Below are 25,818 nucleotides of genomic sequence, written 5' to 3' on the forward strand. Positions count from 1 at the left end.
ACTCCATCTGAGATCCTATATACCCAGGATGACTCAAGTATGGAACACATTCGTACAGCATAATGATGTCAACGAGATAAAGTCAGTTGATCAAATGAAAATGCTGGCCCACAGATGGCTCCAACTTCATCCTGTTCTCTACTCGTATTTCTCATAACAATAAAAATGCTTTCAAATGAGCTGATGTAGGTAACAGCTCTTAGCTTGCCAATAAAGTTAGGAATCCTTAACCTGTAAATAGCTTGTCAATAAAGCTAGGGATCCTTAACCTTGTCAAACCCTGTTTAAAAAATTATGTATTAATAAATTTAAATAAACATATAAAATAACATTTTACTTACCTTTATTGAAGACTGGTGATGGCTTCTGGAAGATAGGGAAGAGAGAGGGAGTTGGGGTTAGTGTTTGGAAGGAAAGTCCCCCTCCATGAGGACTTCAGGTATCAAAGCCCTCTCTGGGGTTACTTCCTTTCTGTCTTTTAATGCCACTAGGACGAGCTTGAGAGTCACTGGACCTCTGTCTCACAAAATAACTGTCCACAGTCCTCTGTTTCTGGTGCCTTTTTAAGATTTCCCTAAAATGGGACATGGTTTTGTCAACGAACTTGTTGCAAAGATGGCTTGTTTCAGCTTGCTCAGGGTGGTACTTCTCCACAAACATTTAGACATCATTCCACTTCTGTATTATTTCCTTCTTCACATCTACGGTGTTTCTCAATTTCTTTACCACAGGGGTACGACTAGCAAGCTTCTTTGGGGTCATTGTAGCTTATTTAACAGTCCCACAATCACTAAACACAATGAAATAATCATAAAATGTTTGAATGAAAGTGTAGGTTAGTGTTCACTCAAGCATCAACAAAACCAGACTGGCTCACGGCGCCTGCGTGGGGATGCGGACAGAGCAGGCTGCCAAACAGGTTCAGTACCCAGCGGTTTGAAAATAGGGACAAAGTTGGTTCGAAAAAAGGGTTCTATTTTCGAAGAGTTCGATAAGCGATACGTTCAAAATTTGAGGTTCCACTGTACAACTACTGTATTACAGACCTAGCTGACATCACTGGTTTACTACTGTATACAGAAAGCCCCTAACAGGCAACTTAGGTTAATCTTGTTCCTCAGGATGCATCCCATAAGTCGTACCATCGTACACATATCATATCTCCAATTTTTAATCACAACTCTAAACATAAGAACATAAGAAAGAAGGAACACTGCAGCAGGCCTACTGGTCCATGCAAGACAAGTCCAAGTCTCCTACCGGGTTAAGCCAATGACCGAACCTAGTCAGGTCAGGTTACATCCACTTAACCCTTTCAGGGTTTCGGACGCACTAGTACGTCTTACGCGCAGGGGTTTTTGACATACTAGTACGCACAAATTCTAGCGCCGTCAAATCTCGCGGGAAAAGGCTGGTAGGCCTACATGTGAGAGAATGGGTCTGTGTGGTCGGTGTGCATGGTAGAAAAAAAATCTGTGACCCAGTGGTGCATTGTGGGAACGTCATCTTAGTAAACAATATCCACCATGCCTCGCGGTAAGAAGCTCCTCACTTCTCGGCGAATTGGGACACTTTTGTTCCCCAGTGACAGTTCTAATACAGATGGAAGTGCCAGTGAAGATGAGTTTCAAGGTTTTGGTGAGGTTTTGACCAAAACTAATGACCATAATATCGGTAATAGTGAGGAAAACCCAGACGACCCTCAGCCTTCCACCTCTGGTGCTGGGCCGTCTTGTTCATGTTCAGTTGTACCAGAATCCAAGAGGAAACTTCTATTTTCCCAAATCCCAGATTCAGATGAGAGCATGGGTGATGACAGTGATAGTGAATATGAACTATAAGCTCTTCAAACTAGTTCCAGTAGTTAGTGAAGTGCAATATTCCCCAGTGAAGCGTCAGTATATACGACGATATATGCGCTCTGGTAGTGTGCCATATGCTATTCCAAGGGGAAGGAGTGCATCTCGGAGTACATCCCGTGGCTGTACAACAGGAACAGAGAGTGAAAATGACGATGATACTGTTGCAATTGGGATGGAAAATGTGCGTGGTGGTAGTGGTGCTGGCGGTGAGGCACCAGCAGTGGGCCATGCTGCCACCCACGCCGCTGCCTCAGCTGATCTACAACAAAGGCCACCATCCCTCACCCACCCACCACACCAGCCTCCACAACCACAACCACAACCACCTGTCATTGTCCAGTACCCACCAGCAGACTGCACCTGGGATTGGCAGGAAGCTGTCAATTTTGTTCCAAATGCCCACCAGTTTGATGACAGCCAAAGTGGAATACGGCCATCTTGTACACTTGGGAACAATGCCACTGAACTGGAATGTTTCGAGTTATTCTTTGACGAACCACTGATGGAAAGTATTGTCATGGAAAGCAACACATACTACGAGTACACCATGGCAAACACATTACTTTCACCAAAATCACGTCTACACCAGTGGAAGGAGGCAACTGTGGCTGAGATGTATCTTTTCTTTGCCACAATAATGCTTATGCCACATGTGTATAAGCACAAAGTGAAATCATACTGGTCAACAGACCGCTTGATTGCAACCCCAGGTTTCAGTGATATAATGCCAGTGAATCGATTTGTGCTAATGTTACGTATGCTTCACTTCTCAGACAAAACCAGGCCTGACAGAAACGACAGGTTATATAAGATTAGGAATGTGTTTGTGTATCTGAAAGAGAAATTCAGTACGCATTTTTATCCCTTCAGGAAGCTTGTAATTGACGAGTCTTTGATTCTGTTCAAAGGAAGACTTTCTTTCAAGCAGTACATACCAAGCAAGAGGAAACGCTTTGGTATAAAGTTGTTTGTGCTTTGTGATTGTTATAGTGGTCTGGTATTGGATATTATTGTGTACACTGGAAGTTATACATTGCAAAATACCAGGAAGTTATTGGGCATCTCAGGTGATGTGGTTAGAACAATGATAGAACCATACCTTGGTAAGGGGCATATATTATATACAGATAACTGGTACACAAGCCCCTCACTCAGTGATTTTTTGTGAGTGAACATGACAGATGTGTGTGGCACAGTGCGTGCAAATCGGAAACATATGCCCAGGTTTGACGCTGGCACTCATAGAGGTGAGGTGCAGGCGTTTGCTACCAATGACATCATGGCATTTCGGTGGCATGACAAACGAGATGTCACACTGTTGTCATCAGTTCACCCTAATGAAATGGCAGACAGTGGCAGGCAGCATAGAGAGAGCAATGAACCCATTCTAAAACCTGCAGCTGTGATTGATTACACCTTCAACATGAGTTCAGTGGACAAATGTGACATGCAGATTGGGTTTGCTGATTGTGTTCGCAAGAGTTATAAGTGGTACATAAAACTCTGTTTCCATCTTCTGGACATTTCCATGCTCAATGCTTATAATATGTATAAGATGAGGACCAGAAACAAACCACCATATGGCAAATTTTGTTTGTCTGTCATCAGACAAATAGTATTGAAGTACCAAAGAGCAACATCTGCAACAGAAAACTGCCCACTGAATTATCAACAACCACCTTCTCGTCTGAAGCATGGTGATCACTTCCTAATACAAGTGCCTGCTACTGCTTTCAAGAAAAAGGCTCAGAAGAGGTGTTACGTCTGTTCACATACAAAAAAACGCCCACAACAACACAGACACACTCGTTTTATGTGTGAGGAATGTAAAACACCACTCTGCATGACACCAGGTTTCAAAGACTTCCACAGGCTGCAGAACTTCTAGAAACATTCCCTGTGACTGTATATGTGTATATAAAATATAGAAAAATAGTAATAAACAACATTTCATATCGTTTGTTTGTGTAAATATTTTCTATAAACAAAATAATGACAACAGTGTTTATGCCCTTATTGTGTAGTACTGGAAAAGAAATAACTTACAAAATACTGATCATGTTGGCCTCAGAGGCCATAAAAGTTACTCAGAAAAAGAAAAATTGAAAAATAATTGAAAATAGTATATAAAAAAGTAAATAGAAAAATACCGGGTGACGGCAGTCGGCGATGTTACCAGATGTTGTTCAATTTTGGCAAACTTCATGCTTATAATGTTTAGAAAAAAAAACTTTTTTTTCATAAGAAAAAATTTTTTTTTTTTTTTTGAAATTTGGCCGACCCTGAGAACGAGTTTCGAAGAGGGCCTGTCGACCCTCAAAGGGTTAAGGAAGGAGCACAACATCAGACCTATTAGCACAAGCTATTCAGGTCCAATTCACACCTACCAACACCCACTTGTGTATTTATCTAACCTATTTTTAAAACTACACAATGTTTTAGCTTCTATGACAGTACATGTACTTGGGAGTTTGTTCCACTCATCCACCAAACCAGTGCTTTCCTCTATCCTACCTGAATCTGAATTTTTCCAACTTAAAACCACTGTTGCAAGTCCTGTCTTGGCTAGATATTTTTTAGCATGCTATTTACAATCCAGGGAGGTACTACCGTCCTGCCAAGTGAGTGTAAAACGAAAGCCTGTAATTGTTTTACATGATGGTAGGATTGCTGGTGTCCATTTTTCTGTCTCACAAACATGCAAGGTTTCAGGTACGTCTTGCTACTTCTACTTACACTTAGGTCACACTACACATACATGTACAAGCATATATATACATACCCCGCTGGGTTTTCTTCTATTTTCTTACTAGTTCTTGTTCTTGTTTATTTCCTCTTACCTCCATGGGGAAGTGGAACAGAATTCTTCCTCCGTAAGCCATGCGTGTTGTAAGAGGCGACTAAAATGCCAGGAGCAAGGGGCTAGTAACCCCCTTCTCCTGTATATATATTACTAAATGTAAAAGGAGAAACTTTCGTTTTTCCTTATGGGCCACCCCGCCTCGGTGGGATACGGCCGGTGTGTTGAAAGAAAGAAAGAAAGATTTACAATCCCTCTATTTATTCCTGTTTACCATTTACAGTGGACCCCCGGATTACGACGTCTTCAAATTAAGTAATTTTATTATTTTATTATCACACTGGCCGATTCCCACCAAGGCAGGGTGGCCCGAAAAAGAAAAACTTTCACCATCACTCACTCCATCACTGTCTTGCCAGAAGGGTGCTTTACACTACAGTTTTTAAACTGCAACATTAACACCCCTCCTTCGGATTAATAATGTTTTTGCGTCAAAATATTGGCTCGGTTAACGACACAGAACTCAGTTGAAGTCATTCATCCTGAACATGTCAGCATGCCGTGAATGACCCGGCTACTCCATGTACAGCCAGTGTGCCACTGTTTACAAGCCAGTGAGGACGATTCTATGCGTACATGCGATACATTTTGTATTATTTCATTGTTTTTAGTGCTTGTAACTGCTAAATAAGCCACCATGGGCCCAAAGAAAGCTTCTAATGCCAGCCTTTTTTAAAGAGGGTGAGAAACACTATAGAATTCAAGAAAGAGATCATCGCAAAATATGAAAGTGGAGTGCATGTCTCCGAGCTGGCCAGGTTGTATAACAAACTCCATACAACCATTGCTATTATGTTGGCCAAGATAAAGGCAATCAAGGAAGCTGTTGTTGTGAAAGGTGCAAATATGCTTACAAAACAGGGATAGCAAATACTCGATGATGTGGAGAGATTGTTGTTGGTGTGGATCAAGGAGAAACAATTAACAGGAGACAGTGTTTCGCAGTCAATTATATGTGAAAAGGCAAGGCAGTTGCATGATGATCTCGTTAAGAAAATGCCTGGAACTATTGCTCTTATTAGTGAATTTAAGGCCAGCAAAGGTTGGTTTGAGACATTTAAGAATCATAGTGGCATACACAGTGTGATAAGGCATGGTGAAGCTGCCAGTTCTGACAAAAAAGCGGCTTAAAATATGTTCGGGACTTCAAGAGGTACATAGAGGCTGAAAAATTAAAACCCCATCAAGTGTTCAATTGTGACGAAACAGACCTGTTTTGGAAGAAAATGCCAAACAGGACCTACATTACTCTGGGGGAAAAGACAGTCCCAGGACACAAGCCTATCAAAGACAGGCTAACTCTCATGTTTTGTAGTAATGCTAGTGGTGATTGCACTACTTGTGTATCACTCTGAAAATCCCAGAATGTTCAAGAAAAACAGTGTCGTCAAGACTAAATTGTGTGTGATGTGGAGGGCGAACAGTAAGGAACCTTGACTGGTTCCATGACGTGTTTGGCCCCAGTGTGAAAAAATACCTCTTGGAAAATAAATTGGAACTCAAGTGCCTCCTGGTAATGGACAATGCTCCTGCTCATCCTCCAGACTTGGAAGAGCGAATGGTGCCAGAGTTTAGCTTCATTGGAGTGAAATTCTTGCCCCCTAATACCACTCCTCTCCTCCAGCCCATGGACCAGCAGGTCATTTCAAATTTCAAAAAATTGTACACCAAAGCAGTGTTTCAAAAATGCTTTGACTTCAGACACTGAACTGACCCTAAAAGAGTTCTGGAAAGATCACTTCAATATCCTAAATTGCATAAACCTTATAGGTAAGGCTTGGGAGGGAGTGACTTGCAGGACTTTGAACTCTGCTTGGAGAAAACTGTGGCCAGAATGTGTACAAGTGAGGGATTTTGAAGGGTTTGGGGCTGACCCTGACGAGCCTATGCTAGTTGTGGAATCTACTGTGGCATTGGGGAATTCCATGGGGTTGGATGTGAGTTTGGAAGATGTGGAAAAGTTGGTGGAGGACAACAATGAAGCGCTAACCACTACAGAGCTGCAAGAGCTTGAGGTGCAACACCAACAGACCACAGCCCAGGAATTTCCTTCAGAGGAGGAGAGAGAGAGAGATGGAGGAAGGTGCCTTCTTCAAAGATTAAGGACATTTGTGCAAAGTGGACTGAAGTGCAAACATTTATGGATGAACATCACCCTGACACAGCTGTTGCAAGCTATGCTGGCAACATCTACATCTGCCTCTGGATAGATTTTTGGTGTGACAGGGGTTCAGTGATTCTCAAGCTGGTGCTAGTGGCATTAAAAAACAAAGACGGGATGTAACCCCAGAAAAGGACTTGGTACCCGAAGTCCTTACGGAAGGGGATTCCCCTTCTAAACTAGTATTCCTCCATCCTCTCCCCTCCTCCTGTCTCATCACTCATCAGTAAGTCTTCAATAAAGGTAAGTGTCATTTTAGCATTGTTTATTCTGCATGTCTCATTGTTTTCTGTGTAGGAAAATGTATATTTCATGTAAAAAAATGATTTTGTTTAATAATTTTCAGTGTCTGGAATGGATTAATTGGATTTCCATTATTTCTCATGGGGATAATTAATTCGGATTAAGTAAGAATGAGTGTGAGACATGCTCTCTGGAACGGATTAATTACATTAACCGAGGATTCACTGTATACAACTTAACCATATCCCCCCTAATTCTACGCTTTCTGATACATGGGATCAACTTTGTCATCCTACTTTGTATGTTTTCCAGTGCATTTACATCCATTCTGTAATAAGGTGACCAAAACTGTGCAGTGTAATCTAAATGAGGCCTAACCAAAGATATATAGAGTTAAAGAACAACCTGAGGACTCCTATTATTTATGCTTCTTGATATGAAGCCAAGGATTCTGTTTGCTTTATTGCAAACACTTATGTACTGTTGTTTTGGTTTTAAATTACTGCTAACCAAACTCCCAAATCCCTTTCGCAATCAGTAATATATTAAGATCTACATTATTTAGTTTATATGAGGCATGGTTATTTTCTTGTCCAATGTTTAGAACTTTGCATTTGTCTATGTTAAACTGCATCTGCCACTTCTCTGACCACAGTATCAGCCTATTCAAATCTTCCTGGAGTGCTCTAATGGCCTAGTCAGAATGAATTCGATGGCCTTTTCTGGTGTCATCAACAAACTTATGTTGCTGTTCATTCCCTCATCTGTGTTGTTCATGTAGATTGTGAACAACAAGGGGCCCAACACTGACCCCTGTGGAACACTGGCCATATCCCACCAAGGCAGGGTGGCCCCCCCCCCAAAAAAAAAAAAAGCTTTCTCTTTTTAAATTTAGTAATTTGTACAGGAGAAGGAGTTGCTAGCCCCTTGCTCCCGGCATTTTAGTCGCCTCTTACAACATGCATGGCTTACGGAGGAAGAATTCTGTTCCACTTCCCCATGGAGATAAGAGGAAATAAACAAGAACTAGAAAGAAAATAAAGAAAACCCAGAGGGGGTATGTATATATATATATGCTTGTACATGTATGTGTAGTGTGACCTAAGTGTAAGTAGAAGTAGCAAGACGTACCTGAAATCTTGCATGTTTATGAGAAAGAAAAAAAACACCAGCAATTGTACCATTATGTAAAACAACTACAGGCTTCCGTTTTACACTCACCTGGCAGGGCGGTAGTACCTCCCTGGGCAGTTGCTATCTACCAACCTACTACCTAGGTAGGTTTCTGTTATACCAATAATATCTAAGCTTCCTGCACTTGCAATTAATCTTAGCTCATCTATCTTATTTCTTACACTCTTACTATTAGTATATGTAGTAAACTTTAAAGGAGCTAGTCTCTTGCTGCCCTCTGCTGTTTTCCTTTGTTTGCCAACCAGTTCCCTTGTCTATATTTGTAACTTATGATTAATAATGTCTTTTAAACATTTAATGTTTTCAATCCTAGTGCTGCAATCTGTTTCCCACACACACCCATACCTCCATCTTCTATCAATTTAAACTCCTAGACAAGTCAGCAATGGCCCTCTTGATCGAGCTGGCAAATTCTACCACCCCTGCCTAAGAGAGACGTACCTCATCCCTTGCATATACATGTATATCATGTTTGCCATAAAAGCTGTTCCAGTTGTCAATGAATAGGATTGCAAGTTCCTTGTAGTATCTCTCTAGCCAGCAATTTACATCAATTGCCCACTCCCCTTCTAGGTAAGATGCTACATATAAGTGGGACCCCTCCCTTAGACCTAATTAAATCTATAGCTGACCTGTACTTATCTAGCAGCTCTTCTCTCCTACCCTTCCTGATATCATTTCCACCAGCACTGAGACAGATTATAGGCTTGTTCCCATTACCTGACATGATATTTTCCAACCTGTTGGCTATGTCACTACCTCCAGGAAAACACTGTCTCACCTTCTTATCCCTATTACAGAAAACATGGTCCATATATCTTATCTATGAGTCACCAACTACAAGAATGCACTTACTTTTATTAGCATGGGAGGTAGTACCTTTACCTTCACTGACCACTGATGTACACTCATCCTGAAGAAGAGAGAAGCAATTTCCTACCTTCAAATCTTCCCTCTTAACCTTCCTTATTTTGATGCTCCTCCTATTACTGAGAACCACTCACCACTTGTAGCAGGTGATGGACTGCTCCTCACTGCTGGGAGCCTTTGCATCCTCACCACCTTCAACCACCTCACAGCGATGACAGACTGCTCCTCACTGCTGGTAGCCTCATTCCCCTCACCCACTCCAGCCACCTCACACTCACTCCCAAACTCATCGAAGTGAACCTTCAGCCTCCTAATATCCACCTGGAGAAGTAGGGCCTCCTCCTTCAACACTCTAACCTCAGATTTTAAAACACTGCAGAAGTAGCTCAGAACTGTATGACCACTGACAGGTATTATAGTGTAACCAAAATTTACCAAAGACAGTTATTCTCTTGATTTCAGCTCAGTTTCGCATTGCTACTAACCTGGTCTGACCATAATAGGATCATCTTCAAATTTTTCACGCACTTCATCTTTCCATTTTATCAACTCAGTTCGCAATTCCTTCAGGCCGTCACGAATTAACTCTTTCTGACTGTGCTTCTTCTGTAAATTTATGAAAAAGAATGTTAATTAAAATACATTAACAACAAAATGTGTAAATCAGGCAGTTATAGTGTTTGAATGGAACTTTATTATTAGATATTTCAAGCTGAAATTTCACTAGGTGCTCTCTGTTTTATTTAAATTTCCAGAATAGAGAACATTTTCTGTACTCGCCTATTTGTAATTGCAGGGGCTGAGTCTCAGCTCCTGACCCTGCCCCTTGTCAATTGCTAGGTTTACTTCCTCCCAGGCTCTTGAGCACTGTCATACCTCTTTTTAAAACTATCTATAGAGCCTGCCTCCTCTACTTCTTTGTCTACACCATTCCATTTCTAGACAACCCAGAGGCTGAAGAAGTATTGCCTGACATCTCTGTGATTCATTGTGCCTATTTCCTGAATTTTAAACAATGTATCTTTGTCCATCCTATCAAGCCCTCTGATTATTTTGCATGTCATTATAATGTCTTCCCTGGATCTTCTTTTCTTTAATGTGGTCAGATTCATTTCCTTTAATCTTATAGTAGTTCCTCTAACATTATAGCTTATTTTCTTTAATCGGGGACTAGACTCTTTGCATATCTCTGAACTTTCTCTAATTTCTTAAAATGAATTATTAGGTGAGGGTTCCATGCTGATACTGCATATATACCAAGATGGGTCTGATACATGTCATATATTAGGCCATAAATGACTCTGCTGAGTTTCCTGAGAGCATTTCATTTATGAGGGGTTTCATGCTATTTGCTGCAGTTTGTTAACAGGCATTTGATTACATAGGTAACCTTAGTATATGTCAGGATAAGTTATTACAGTGCTGCTTATTAAGGTTTTTCACCTTAAAGGCAAACTCCATGTTTTTTGTGTAATCATGCCCATATTTGTCTGCTCGCTTTCAGTGTAAAATTTAAAAAATTCTCAACATTTCTTATACCTAACTAAAAGATGAAATGTGATATGTAACATCTGTGTGAAATTTTAACTGAACATATCAATTTCAAAAACTGGTAGTACTGTACTTCTTAACACTAACAAAAAAAAAAAAAAAAAAAAAAAAAATCCATATTTCATGTTTCATACTTTATATTTATGGTTAGCAATACAGTAATTGGTCTATGTCCACTATGGGATGGTGTGCTAGATTTACAGTACTTAAGGCTAGTCAGACTTGCTTAATATAACATATCTATTGAATTAAAGTAATAACAAACAATGTCGATTACCTTGTGTCCATATCCACCTTTCGGATCTTTTTCCCAAAAAAGATTCTGAGCTGCTGCCACTGAAATACTTCTGGATGTAACTGCTTTATTCCATGGATGGTGAGGTAAGAGCTCATGGTCTTTATTATAGGAAATAACACTTCTTTGGCTATAAGGAGTTACACCAACTCTATCAAGCACCTGTATCTTTCTTTGTGAAGTACCAAAATGAATATATCTACAAGAATATTTGCAAGTACTACAAAGATTTTTAGGTTGAAGAACCCTCACACTGGAAGTTCTGGAAAAGCACAGGAAAAAGGGCTGAGCGAGTACAAAGCCACTTTGAGGGCCTCCCAGGAGTTGAACCCCTCGAAAGTGAAACATTCTTGGTTAGTCCTTCATTTCTGGAAAAGATTAACAAGTGTTAGTGTTAAAAAAAATTGAATGAGTAAACAGCAAAGGAAAAAATAATGATACTGCACTGTAATTAGATACAACTCAACCTCATCATAAGAATCAAAGTTTCCTGGTCTATATATCCTATGCCTCCTCTCTTTTCCTCATTCTACCTCTCTTATTCTCTACCTTCTTCCATTCTTTCTTTCAGTGAGCCCAAGCCCTCTCACCTGCACCATATTATTATATTAAAAATCAAGCACTAAACCCATTTTGGCCATGCAGTGCTACACCTGCAACCACATATATGACACCATATACAAGACATTAAACAAAACTATGTAAAATACAAAAAAAAAAAAAAAAAAAAAAAAATACACATCCTTTAATTTCTTTAAATACGGTAGCTGAAATACAGTGGAACCTCTACTTGCGAGCACATCCACGTGCAAGTTTTTCCAAATACGAGCAGTCGATTGGTTGATTTTTTGCTTCCGTACACAAGCGAAATTTCCATAAGCGAGCGGGCCTCAAAGGAGGTTTCTTGATGCTGGTGAAGGGCACTTGCTCTTGATCTAGGGAATTGGATCTCATTTGTTTGTTGGACTATCTTATTGAAACTTGGGCAATGTATGATTGAAAGATGCTCCTTAACATACACCAACAATGAAAGAAATCGGACCACCTGTTACATAATGACATTTTATTCATTCTAGAGTATATATCAGGTTTCTATGTTATTTATATTGCTTATTATGTCATATTAGATGAACTATGATAAATAAATAAGCCGTATAGATGATATTAGCAAAATTATTCAAGGAGTATTTTGTCCGGTCTCCTAAGAAACTCTCGTCCGCCGACGATACCAATACATGAATGACATATTTTATTCATTCTAGAGTATATATCAGCTTTCTATGTTATTTATATTGTTTATTATGTCATATTAGATGAATTTTGATAGATAAATAAGCCATAGAGTTGATATTAGAGAAATTATTGAAGTACAGAATTCTGCTGGAAAGGATTAATTGCATTTCAGTTAATTTAAATGAGGAAAATTGACTCTGCAAATCCAGATGCGAGCAAGGTCACGGAACGGATTAAACTCGTGAGTGGAGGCTCCACTGTATATAAGAATTAAGCTTACTTAAAATTACTTACAACTGTTCCCCTACCTGAAACTTACCTACGAGGTATAAAGTCATTAAAACTAAGTGTCTTCACATCTACTAAAAATCACTTGTTTGTAGTAAAAATTTCTTAAAACATATAATACAAATAATTTATCTACCAAAAATACGAGTCTGGTACCTTATGACAGATGTACTGAGATAAGTTTCATTAAATTCCTCCTCCCATCCAATTTAAATTTATACATCTTAACCAGCCTATATCTGTACTGCTACAATATTTAATGGCTGATCATCTTAGGGCCAGGATGGTATCTATAAGTTATATTTTGAGCAGGAAAATTTGTTGATGTAGTAAAACAGCAATAAAACTTTGAATCGTTGGAATACGTGCCATTACTAAAGAATGAATTACAGTACCTGACTCCAAATTTTTACTGCTGGTGTGGTTTGTTTTGCATAGTATAATAAGAATAGATGTACATATACCAATGTAGATTTATGTTTACATATGAAGCTAATTATTGAATAATTTACATAGAACAATAATTATTATGTTTACAAAAGAAAGCATTAAACTCTTATGGACCATTGAGCAATTTTGGTAGCTGCCACAGCTTGCACACACAGAGGTACTGGGGTTCAAGTCCCAGCACAAATAGAAATGTTGCCCATGTTTCCTTACACCTGCTACCCCTGTTCACTTAGTAGTAAGTAGGTACCTGGGCATTAGCCAACTGGTGTGGATTGCATCCTGGGAAAGATTAAAGGATCCACTGGAAATAAGAGAGAGTCTTCAATGACAACATAACTTGTTTTTGGGGTAACTAATAATTCCGAACAAATTCTTTTTCTTCACGGAGGCATTAATAAACCCACTGGGAATTGTACAGCACTTTGAGAATGGGGGATAATCAAATTTGATCACAGGAAAGTAAGGGTAGCTCTAATTCCTTGGATCAAGAACTCTTCACAAGTATCAGAGAGCCTCTTTTGAAAGGTACAGAGCTTAAGATATTTCTCTGTGGAAGTCATCACAATAATGATGCAAGTAACCAGCACAGGATATTGTTCGTTGAGATATTAAATGAAATTAAAATTATGTACAGTATTTCTAAAGATCCAAAAGAGTACAACAGTTATTCATGAACATCAAAATGGTATACAATACCGACAGGTTGTTAGGTAAGACACACATGCAACAGTTAGACAACTTTATTCCGAAACGTTTCGCCTACACAGTAGGCTTCTTCAGTCGAATACAGAAAGTAGGCAGGAACAGTAGAGATGTGAAGACGATGTAATCAGTCCATCACCCTTGTAGTCGTAGAATTTGAGGTAGAATTTGACTGATAACCTCAAATTCTACGACTACAAGGGTGATGGACTAATTACATCGTCTTCACATCTCTACTGTTCCTGCCTACTTTCTGTATTCGACTGAAGAAGCCTACTGTGTAGGCGAAACGTTTCGGAATAAAGTTGTTTAACTGTTGCATGTGTGTCTTACCTAACAACAGTTATTCATCTTAAATGATAGCATATTGCATTTAATCATATTACATTACAGATAAACTCTGATACAATATAAGGCCACTAATTATGCAAATTCATTTTGGGCAAACTAATAATGAGACTTAGCAACAACTTAATTCTAGACCTGGAATAAAATTTAAGTTAGTATGGCGTGAGTAATACATTACAATTATAAGTACAATTAGATAGGTTGGAAATGAAGAATTCATTAATTACAAATAAATTACACTGAAATTAAATCAGTTCAATGACCTACATATTAAGTAGTGGATGACTTGGGGTGTTGAAATTAAAACATGAACATTTACAGACAGACAATGTCTATAACATTTATGGGAGATTTAATAGGTACTTCTTAACCCTTTCAGGGTCTGTGCCATAGATCTACGGCTATATGTTGAGGGTCCAAACTGTAGATCTATGCCAAAATTCTAGCGGCGTCAAATTTAGCGTGAGAAGGCTGGTAGGCCTACATCTGAGAGAACGGGTCTGCATGGTGTGTGTGCGCCATAAACAAAAATTCTAAGCACCTGCATGGCATTGTGGGAACGCGGCCTCAGTTACCGTTGTTCACCATGCCTTGCCAGAGGCAGCTCTCACTCCAAGGTGAACCGGGACTCTCCTCTTCATAACTGATAGTTCTGACTTTGATGGAAGTGGAAATGAAGAAGAATTCTATGGTTCTGATCGAATAGTGACTGAAAGCAATGACCAGGATATCGAAAATAGTGCAGAAAATCCTGACGATCCTCAACCTTCTACCTCTGGTGTGGGCATGTCTCAGTCACGTTCAGTTGTTCCTCGTCGCAAGAAAAAACTAATAAAGTGGACCCTCGACCAACGGCATTAATCCATTCCAGAGAGCTAGCTGTTAGTCGAATTTGCCATTAGTCGAATTAATTTTTCCCATATGAAATAATGGAAATAGAGTTGATCTGTTCCAGACATCCAAAAGTATTAAACAAAATAATTTTTTTTACATGAAATATACATTTCTCTACACAAAAACGAATAAGACATGCAAAATAAACAATAATTAAATGCCACTTACCTTTATTGTGGAGTTGTTGATGAGTGATGAGACAGCAGGAGAGCAGATGATGCAGGTGTTTTGTTGTTTGGAAGGGGAATCCCCTTCCAGGTACTAAGTCCTTTGGTGGGGTTACCTCCCTTCTTGGTTTTTTAATGCCACTAGGACCAACTTGAGAATCACTGGACCCCTGTCACACCAAAAATCTGTCCAGAGAGCTCTGTTTCTCATGTGTCCTTGGGATTTCCCTAAAATGGGACACAAGAGTGTCATTATACATGTTACCAATACAGCTTGCAACTTCTGTGACAGGATAAAATTCATCTATAAATGCTTGCACCTTTGTAAACACTGAACACATTTCCCTAATCATTGACGAAGTCATCTTCCACCGTCTCTCTTCCTCCTGCCCTGAAGAACATTCCTGAGACATGATCTGTTGCTGTTGCACCTGAAGCTCTTGCAGGTCTGCAGTGGTTAGTTCTTCCTTGTCGTTCTGCACCAACTCTTCCACAACCTTGCCACAAACCTCCAACCCCAAGGACTTCTCCAATGATACAACAGCTTCCACTACTGGTATAGGCTCCTCAGGGTTAAACCCAAACCCTTCAAAATCCCTGTCTTGTACACATTGTGGCCACAGTTTCCTCCAAGCAGAGTTCAAAGTCCTGCAAGTCACTCCCTCCCAAGCCTTACCTATAAGGTTTATGCAACTGAGGATATTGAAGTGATCTCTCCAAAACTCTCTTTTGTGTAGAGTTTTTTGAAGTTTGAAATGACCTGCTGGTCCATGGGCTGGAGGAGAAAAGTTGTATTAGGAGGCAAAAACTTCACTTAACAAAACCAAACTCCCCTGCAATTTCCTCTTGCAAGTCACGAGGATGAGCAGGAGCATTGTCCATTATCAGGAGGCACTTGAGTGACAATTTCTTTTCCTGGAGGTATTTTGTCACAGTGGGGTCAAACACACCATAAAACCAGTCAAAGAAAAATTCCCTAGTGCCTTACTGTTTGATCTCCACAGCACACACAATTACCCTTGACAATATTGTTTTTCCTGAACACTCTGGGAGTTTCAGAGTGATACACCAATAAAGGCTTCACCTTGCAATCACCACTACGATTCTTAAATCTCTCAAAACAGCCTTTGCTGGCCTTAAATTCATCAATATCATCACTATTTTGGGGCATTTTCTTAATTAGATCATCATCATGCAACTGCCTTGCCTTTTCACAAATTATAGACTGAGAAACACTATCTCCTTATAATTGTTTTTTGTTTATCCATACCAATGACAGTCTCTTTACCTCTTCAATTATTTGTGGTCTCCGTTTTGAAAACATACTTGCACCTTTCGCAACAACAGCTTCCTTGATTGCCTTTCTGTTTGCCAAGATAGTACTGATGGTTGATGGGGTTTGTTGTATAGCCTTTCCAACTCCGACATACGCACTCCACTTTCAAATTTTTCAATTATCTCTTTCTTCATTTCCATCGTAATTCTCACCCTTTTTAACACAGGCTTGGCAATAGAAGCTTTCTTGGGGCCCATGGTGGCTTATTTAGCAGTTACAAGCACTATAAACAATGGAATAATCCAAAATATATGGCAGGTACACGTGGAAGTGACCACAACAGCTTGTAAACAATGGCACACTGAGTCTTGGAGTGGCTGGGCCTGCTCAGGCTGCGCTCCTGCCACATGGACACATTCCGGACGAACACCATTAGACGAGTTTTTCGAAGTTGGTAGAGCCATTTATTTTACGCCAGAGAGAGCCCTTAGACGAATTTGCCATTACTCGATGCTGCCGTTGGGTGGGGGTCCACTGTATTTTCGCGTGGCCAGGCTTCAGACTTCAGTAATGCTGATGATAGGGATGTGGACTGTGATTTTATTGTTCTTGATGATCATTTGAGTAGTGATAGTGAGGAATCATATTCACCAGTGAAGCGTCGGTATATAAGCCGCCGCATGCGCTCGGGTAGTGTTCCCTATGCAGTGCCCAGGGGATGGAGTACATCCCGGAGTACATCCTGTGACCCTACACCAGGTATAGACAGTGAAAGTGAGGATGATGTGGCTACACTTGGCATGGGTAGACCACAGGCATCAGTAGGTGGTGGTACTGGTGGTGATAGTGGTAGTGGTGATGGTAGTGCCACGGCCATGCATGACTCACCAGCCCAGGCTGGGACCCACACCGCTGACTCCTCAGCTCAAGGACAAAGCGGAGCGTCAGCCACCACAACTACAACCAGCTTATGATGTCCAGTATCCACCAGCAAACCGCATCTGGGATTGGCAGCAAAATCTCAATTTTTTTCCCAAGCCCCACCAGTTTGATGACTCTCAAAGTGGAATTCTGCCATCTTGTTCCCTTGGAAACACTGCAAATGAACTGGAATTCTTTGAACTATTCTTTGACCAGCCCTTGATGGAAACTATTATCAGGGAAAGTAACAAGTATTTTGAGTACACCACAGCAAATATGATCATATCACCACAGTCAAGACTACACCAGTGGAAAGAGACAATTGTGGCTTAAATGTATTTGCTTTTTGCAACAATAATGCTTATGCCTCATGTCTATAAGCATAATATAAAATCATACTGGCCCACAGATCAGCTAATTTGTACCCCAGCCTTCAGTGAAATCATCCCAGTGAACAGGTTTATCTTACTGTTACGTATGTTGCACTTCTCTGACAAAACCAAGCCTGACAGAAGTGACAGGTTATACAAGATTAGAAATGTTTTTATGTATCTGAAACAAAAGTTCAACATGTACTTTTATCCATTCAAGAATCTTGTAAAAGACGAGTTTTTGATTTTGTGCAAAGGTAGACTGTCATTCAAGCAGTATATACCGAGCAAGAGGAAACGCTTTGGTATAAAACTGTTTGTACTCTGTGACTGTGACAGTGGCCTGGTATTGGATATTATTGTATACACATGAAGTAAAACATTGAAAGATACCAGGATGTTATTGGGTATCTCAGGTGACATAGTGAGAAACATGATGGCACCTTATCTTGTGACATGCAGATAGGCTTTGTTGATTGTGTTCGTAAGGGTTACAAGTGGTACACGAAACTTTTCTTCCATCTCATGGACATTTCAATGCTCAATGCATATAATATGTTCCAAATGAAGACCGGCAACAGACCACCATATGGTGAATTTTGTTTGCCTGTTGTCAGACAACTCATAATGAAGTATGTATCAGGTAACAACACCTGCTATACAAAACCGTCCTCGAACTCCTCAGAAAATATCCAAGCATTTGGGGAGGGAAGGTGATCATTTCATAATACAGCTTCCTGCAACTAAGAAGAAATTTGCTCAGAAGAGATGTGTTGTCTGTGCACAAACAAAACAACGGCAACAAAGACGCAAAGACACTCAGTTTATGTGTGAGGAATGTAAGGTACCTCTGTGCATGGTACCTTGTTTCAAGGACTTCCACAGGCTGCAGCAGTTCTAGAAACATGTCCAGTGACTGTACATATGTAAACATATAATAGAACATTAGTATTATACAACATTTGTACATGTGTACTGTAGTAAACAATAGTGGTAAACAATATTATAATAATAACTTTAGTGCGCTTACTGTGTTCAATACGGTGAGTGTATATATATACGTACATTATATACAGTATTGGTCTCACAGGCCACAAATGTTACTAAAAAAAGAAAAAAATTAGAAAAGAAAAGAAAAAAGTATAAAAAACGTAAAATAAAGATATGCGATTTTGCGGAAGTTGCTGATGTTGCCACCACCCAGTCATTTTGGGTCAACTTCCTGCCTCTGTATCTCGGTAAGTACTGATCAGAATTTTTTTTTGTTTTATTACCTTCACAAAAATATTATCCTTAATTCTGTGAGGAAAAATAATTTTTTTTTTTTTCAAAATTTCTTGGACACTGGGGCACCCCTTCAGATTTTGCCTTTGGACCCTGAAAGGGTTAACAATATATATTAGTAAAGACATTGGTAGATGGGAACTTCTCATATTTTCAGGCACTGAATTCCAATTTTTTTACCCTTTTATCGATATGAAGTTTTTTAATAGGTTGAGTCAAACACGTGGAATGTCAAAAAGATATTCATGCCTTGTACTGTATCCATGTGTTCTGTTGCAGCCCTCCAGACAGAATTTAAGCTCTCTGTACTTCTCTGTATCATGCCAAAATATTGATGAGAGTGATTGCCTCTTTACCGAGTATGAATTAGATAATGCATTAACCAAAGGTCGATCAACTGCTCCTGGAGAGGATGGTATAACCTATGATATTCTCAGAACTCTAAGGCATGTGCTTGATAACCCTTTGTTGGCACTGTATAATCTCAGTTACATTGAGGGCGTTCTTCCTACTTCCTGGACCAATAGTCTCATTGTGCCTATCCCTAAGCCCCAACAGCCTGATACATTTAGGCCGATCTCCTTAACTAGTTGTCTTTGCAAAACTTTTGAAAGAATGATGCTTAACAGATTGTACTACAGAATCAGACATCAACTTTCCCCCTACCTCTATGGGTTCATGAAAGGTAAAAGTGTGCAGAACTGTATTTCCACCTTTCTCACTGCACACACCTCTACTAGTTTTACCACTTTTCTTGATCTAAAATCTGCATTTGATATTGCAAACAGAACCGTTATACTACATGAACTAGCCAAAATGAATATTGGTGGTAGCTTACTCTGCTGGATAATAGGATACCTGTCAAATAGAGTATCCTCTGTCCTTTACCAAGGCTTCAGAAGTGATTCTAAAGAAATGTCTTTAGGTACACCGCAGGGAGGAGTTCTTAGTCCCATGCTATTTAATATTCTGATTAATGCTCTCCTAAATGCTCTACCTGCCTCACCTAAACATATAGCTACAAGCTATGCTGATGATATCATGATCCATACAACAGGGCATAAGAAGATGAATACCATTCTTAATGAAGTTCAAGCAATTTGTAATCGACTAGGCCTCATAATATCTTCCTCTAAAACAAAGATATTAACAAGCAAACGACATCCCCCACCCATCTATTTGCAGGGTGAAATCATTAGCTACGTTAAAACTTACAGATATCTTGGTGTAGATGTACCCTTTAACAAATCCACTATACCACAACTAAACAAGAAATGTAAAGCTAGGCTAAATGCTCTCAAAGCTGTTGCTGGCTACAATCCCAACTATGGTGCTAATGTGAGAATCGTGAGAATGATGTACATAGCCTATGTTAGATCCTTAATTGATTATGCTGCTCCCATGTTGATATTAGCTAGAGAAAGTTCCCTCCGACCCTTGGAGTTAATGCAAAATGAAGCTCTCAGGACTATTCTTGGCTGTCCCAGATCTACAAAAGTTCTTAACATGAGGAAGGAGCTTGGTATTTCTAGTATCAGTGATAGGATTGTTGAAATTAACACTGTACTCGGTATTAGAATGTTGAGACACGAACCAGACACTGTCACAGTGAATCTTACCAAGTGTCTAGAGGTAAATACACACAGATCTAAATGGATTGTGAAAACGTGCAATTGCATTAAGTTTTATAACCTGCATGAACTGTATCACTGTAGGCAACAAGAGCATTTCACCCCTCCATGGAAGATGTGTTCATTTAATATCACATACCTACAAGTCCCTCCCAAGAAGCTCATTGCTAGTAATCCCTTCCTTAAATCTCTTGTTAGAGCAACTGCTCAAGAAGAATTTTTTCGCCTAGCTGGTAGTAATAAGTTATCACAAGTTATATACACTGATGGATCTAAACAGGAGTCTTCTGGCAGGGCTGCATCTGCTCTTGTTGCCACCTCCCTAGTTAAGAACGATAATAAATTTGAGTTAGGCATAAGAATTAACAACTGGGCGTCTACACTGCAAACTGAATTGTTTGCAATCCTAATGGCGCTAAAGCTAACCTATGAGGCCTGGTCACAGACTGGGCCGCGGGGGCGCTGACCCCCGGAACTCTCTCCAGGTAAACTCCAGGTATGACACTGAGCTTGACTCTATCATCATTACTGATTCTATGTCATCATTGAAGGCTCTTGGCTCATATAATGACTCCAACAACATGCTCATTGGGGAAGCCAGGTATAGATACTCAAAAATTAGGGACAAAGGAATTAATGTACAATTGCTATGGATCCCATCACACATTGGATTACTCCTTCATGATAAAGTTGATATGTTAGCCAAGAAGAGTATCCAGAAGGAGAACGTAGAATATAACTTTGGTATAACTGTGTCTAGCATTAGGAATAATATTAGGAGAGAAGTAAATAATGAAGATGATTGTTATAGGAATGCAGTTAGAAGCCTGAGTAGATCTATAACCCACTATGATAACATGAACGTAGATAAGTATGTTTATGGAGCAACTTGCAATGTGAACAGACTGACTGATGTTGTAGTGGCCAGGCTTAGGCTTGGTTACAAGTACTTCTGGCAGTTTGGGAGACACACAGATGATGATCAAACTAAATGTAAATTATGTGATCAGGCATATGGTCACTCTCTTGAACACTATGTGCTTAATTGTCCACTTATTGAGGAATACAGAGACAGACAGTATAATAACCTATGTGACATGTCAAGATATCTTATTAATGAAAATAAGATACCAGATATACTAAGCAAATTTCCTAAATTTGCTTGTAACAGATAAGTGAACTATAGATATGTAGATATAAATCCATATATATTCCTGTTAACCCTTTGGGGCCTAGTTCCTAGGCCTTTTGTGTATCCACATGCTCTCGCGCTACCGTCCACAGGATGGATATGGGGTGCACAATAAACTAGCCACTTCGGTGGCAAAATCTAATCTAATCTGTATCATGTTCAAATTAAATAAATAAATAAATAAATAAATACTGACTGTACAGCAATGCAAGCAACCATACGACCTGTTTTTGTAATACTCATTTGTGCTTAATTGTTATCTGTTTACAATAATGTTTTACCAATGAATACTTCATTGCTTAGTTAATCTTAAGTTAATTTTAAGCCTGCCTGTAATGCTATGCATTCAAGTGGCTTTGGCATGCTGCATTTAACTGTATTCTTTTGTACTTCTCTGTATCATGTTCAAATTAACAAATAAATAAAATAAATAAATAAAAATAAATGTCCTGTAGATATAGCATGCACAGTAGGAAGTGTGAATATTGTGTAGGTTAAGTAAATTTAAACTTTTAAGTAAGGGTAGGCTGTTGTCTGGAGCCTGAATGAGAAATAATTCTGAAAGCTTATTTTTGCTAAGTGACAACAGATATAAGGTTAAGAATTAATTCAGATTAGCAACCCAGGATACCCTAGGAAAACAAAGCAGTGTGGATTATTTTCACTGAAGTCTTTATTTAAGCCCTCTTCCAAGATGTGAATTAAACTATTATAATTATTATAATCACAGGGAAGCATTACAACACCTGGGAAACGGGGCAACCTGGTTTGATCCAAAGGGAGGACAGCTCAAATTCCTCGATGAAGCATCCTTCATCAGCATTGAGGTATTCCTATCTATAAAAGAAATATGAATCACAAATCAATATCACATTACTGCTTCACACACTGAGTGTCTATGGTTCGATCCCTGGCAAGGATGGTAATACAGGCATGTTTCTTTACATCTACTGTCCCATTCGCCTAGTAAGTAAATAGGTACCTGGGTGTTAGTCGACTGGTGTGGGTCTCACCTTGGGGTACAAGAGCGAAGGACTCCAGTGGAAATATGACAGTCCCCGATGATGCACTGCCTTTCTTGAGTTATTCTGGGCTGCTAACCCACTAGGGTTAAAAATCCGAAAAAATCTTATCTCTTATGTTATCTTAGGTAACAGGTGTAAGGAGACGTGTCCATATGACCAGCCTCGCCCAGAGTTTACCTTTAAATAAATTTAATTTCAGGTTTGTATACATAATTTTTTTTCACAATGGCACATAAAATACATTAGGATAGCCCAGTAAAGTTCAATAACGTGACTTATATCCACTGATATCATTACTTGTTGAACATAAAGATTATATATATATATATATATATATATATATATATATATATATATATATATATATATATATATATATATATATATATATATATAAATATATATTAAAAGATGGGGTGGTAGGGGAAGTGGAATATTCAAACGGCTTGAGGAAGAAATCCAAATATTCTTCCTTGAAGCCTTTTTATCCACTTATATATATATATATATATATATATATATATATATATATATATATATATATATATATATATATATATATATATATACATATATATGCATTAATAAATTAAAAAAATATACAGTAGGTATTTCAGCGATGTGATACAAATAAGTTTCTCTGTATAACTGTGTAAAGTTACTATATAGGAATGAAAGAACATTGCGTTAAGCCTTTTAGCTCAATTGTAAAAATCTAAACTCGTGTACTGAATTCAAATAAAAACTTATTAAGTTTAGTAGAGGTGAGCAGTGCTCTGGTCACCGTAACAATCACACAACTCACGCAGTAGGTATTAACTGTGTGGTGAACTTGGCTTACAAGAGAAGGGCAAAAACTGTAACCATGGCTTAAAACTAACAAAGGCAAAAAACAATCATTTATCAAACTAAATAAAGACTTACGAGCACAATGTGAAGTACCAGTGTTGTTGTTGTTGTTGTTGTTGGAGTTAAGGGTTGACGGGGCACCCTCGCCCTGGGTGGGATGAACCCTGGAAGGCCGGCTTCATAAGAACAATTATACCTGGAGAGGGTTTCGGGGGTCAACGCCCTCGCGGCCCGGTCTGTAACCAGGCCTCATGGTAGATCGGGGCCTGATTAACCAGGTTGTTACTGATGGCCGCACGCAACTCGACGTACGAACCACAGCCCGGCTGGTCAGCTACTAACTTCAGGTGTCTGTACAGTGCCAGCTTGAAGACAGCCAGGGGTCTATTGGTAATTCCCCTTATGTATGCTGGGAGGCAGTTGAACAGTCTAGGGCCCCTGACACTTACTGTGTTGTCTCTTATCGTGCTAGTGGCACTCCCACTTTTTCATTGGGGGGATGTTGCATCGTCTGCTCCCTGATTTCATAGGGAGTGATTTTCATGTGCAGGTTTGATACTAATCCCTATAAGATAAGATAAGATAAGATAAGATAAGATTTCGTTCGGATTTTTAACCCCGGAGGGTTAGCCACCCAGGATAACCCAAGAAAGTCAGTGCGTCATCGAGGGCTGTCTAACTTATTTCCATTGGGGTCCTTAATCTTGTCCCCCAGGATGCGACCCACACCAGTCGACTAACACCCAGGTACCTATTTGCTGCTAGGTGAACAGGACAACAGGTGTAAGGAAACGTGTCGAAATGTTTCCACCCGCCGGGAATCGAATCCCTGGACCAATTATGTACCTCTGTAATTTTTTGACTACCGCCCACAGGATGGGTATGGGGTGCATAATAAAGATATTAAACTAACTTGAAAGGTGCTGTTAGTGTGCAGCAATATTCCAGCCTAGATAGAACAAGTTAGTTTAATATGTTTATTATGCACCCCATACCCATCCTGTGGGCGGTAGTCAAAAAATTACAGAGGTACATAATTGGTCCAGGGACTGGACTCCAAAGTTTTGATAGCTGAGCAAGTTACAAAGGTAATGAACTAGATCTGGTCATAATCATGACCAAGTTACAAAGGTAATGAGCTCCAGGTAGAGCTGGTCACACTCATGAATAATTGCAAAGGTAATGAATCATAAACACATTAATCATGAGAATTTACAAAGGTAATGAGCTCCAGGTAGAGCTGGTCACAATCATGACAAGTTTCAAAGGTAATGAATGATAAACACGTTATCACATGATTACAATCATAGACAAATTACAGAGTAATGAGCAGTAAACAAACATAGCAGGGAATTCATCCATTGCCCCAACAACAGATGTTGCTAGGTGCCTGTCTCTCCTCGGTAGACAGCCATTGCAAACAGCAGCAAGTTGCCCCGGGATCTGCTGCTTGCACGAGCACCATCGACCCTCCCCAAGAGGTCCAAGAAGCCAGTGACTCCGTTAGCAGCCCGATGGAGAGCTCCCCTAGGGACATGTCAGCGTCCTGGTGGACGCCAAGTTGATTGAAGATCCCAGGCCCTCGTGTGCACGGATGGAAATATAAACACAAATGCAGTATAATGTGATCCTTTATTGACAACGTTTCACCCACACAGTGGGCTTTTTCAAGTCACACACGGATCTACCTGGGGTTGGACGGTACGAGAGTATTTATAGGCCTGTTCAGAATGTTGAGGTCAGGTGGAGAATGCTGCATCTGATGATCTACCGGGTGGGGTTATAGAGTCTTGGGTAGCTTGGCAGGGGTATTGGACAAGTTGTGAGTAGACCTTCTGCAGTGTACTATGTTCTTATGTGGGATAGCGATGAAGAAGTTTCTCGGCGAGTGGTTCAGCTATGTTATAGAAGCCATTGTTCTGGTTAAAATTGTTGGTTGTAGAGATGAGCGATGATTCCAGGATTCTTCTGTATTGAGTGTTGTCTTCTGTGGCTATAAGTCTTGAGTTTCTGTAGTTAATTAAATGGTTGTGTGAATTGCGATGTTGTACACAGGCATTCCTTGTATCGTCAGTCCTGCTTGCATATTGGTGTTCTGAAATACGTGTTTGGAGGTCTCTTGATGTTTCGCCCACATATAATTTGTTGCAG

At 39.6% G+C, this 25,818-nt stretch overlaps 1 protein-coding gene across 6 annotated transcripts in view; it reads right to left on the minus strand.

Moving 5' to 3' along the window:
* CIA30 (complex I intermediate-associated protein 30) overlaps window positions 1-23,875 on the minus strand; it is a 54,598-nt gene extending 30,723 nt beyond the window's left edge. The window contains exons 1-5 of one of the 6 annotated variants that reach the window (XM_053801453.2): window positions 23,743-23,832; window positions 22,807-22,995; window positions 18,961-19,063; window positions 11,019-11,404; window positions 9,676-9,796 (exon numbers count right to left, since the gene is read on the minus strand). In XM_053801453.2, coding sequence (XP_053657428.1) covers window positions 9,676-9,796; window positions 11,019-11,384 — 487 coding nt within the window. In that variant the 5' untranslated portion in view covers window positions 11,385-11,404; window positions 18,961-19,063; window positions 22,807-22,995; window positions 23,743-23,832. Of the gene's footprint in view, window positions 1-9,675; window positions 9,797-11,018; window positions 11,405-15,119; window positions 15,347-18,960; window positions 19,064-22,539; window positions 22,631-22,806; window positions 22,996-23,742 lie in introns of all 6 variants that reach the window. The other 5 variants (XM_053801451.2, XM_053801450.2, XM_053801447.2 and 2 more) reach the window with 5 other exon arrangements.
* Between the last annotated feature and the right edge of the window lie 1,943 nt (window positions 23,876-25,818).

Source organism: Cherax quadricarinatus, chromosome 3, assembly GCF_038502225.1.
Source record: "Cherax quadricarinatus isolate ZL_2023a chromosome 3, ASM3850222v1, whole genome shotgun sequence".
Lineage (NCBI taxonomy): Eukaryota > Metazoa > Arthropoda > Malacostraca > Decapoda > Parastacidae > Cherax > Cherax quadricarinatus.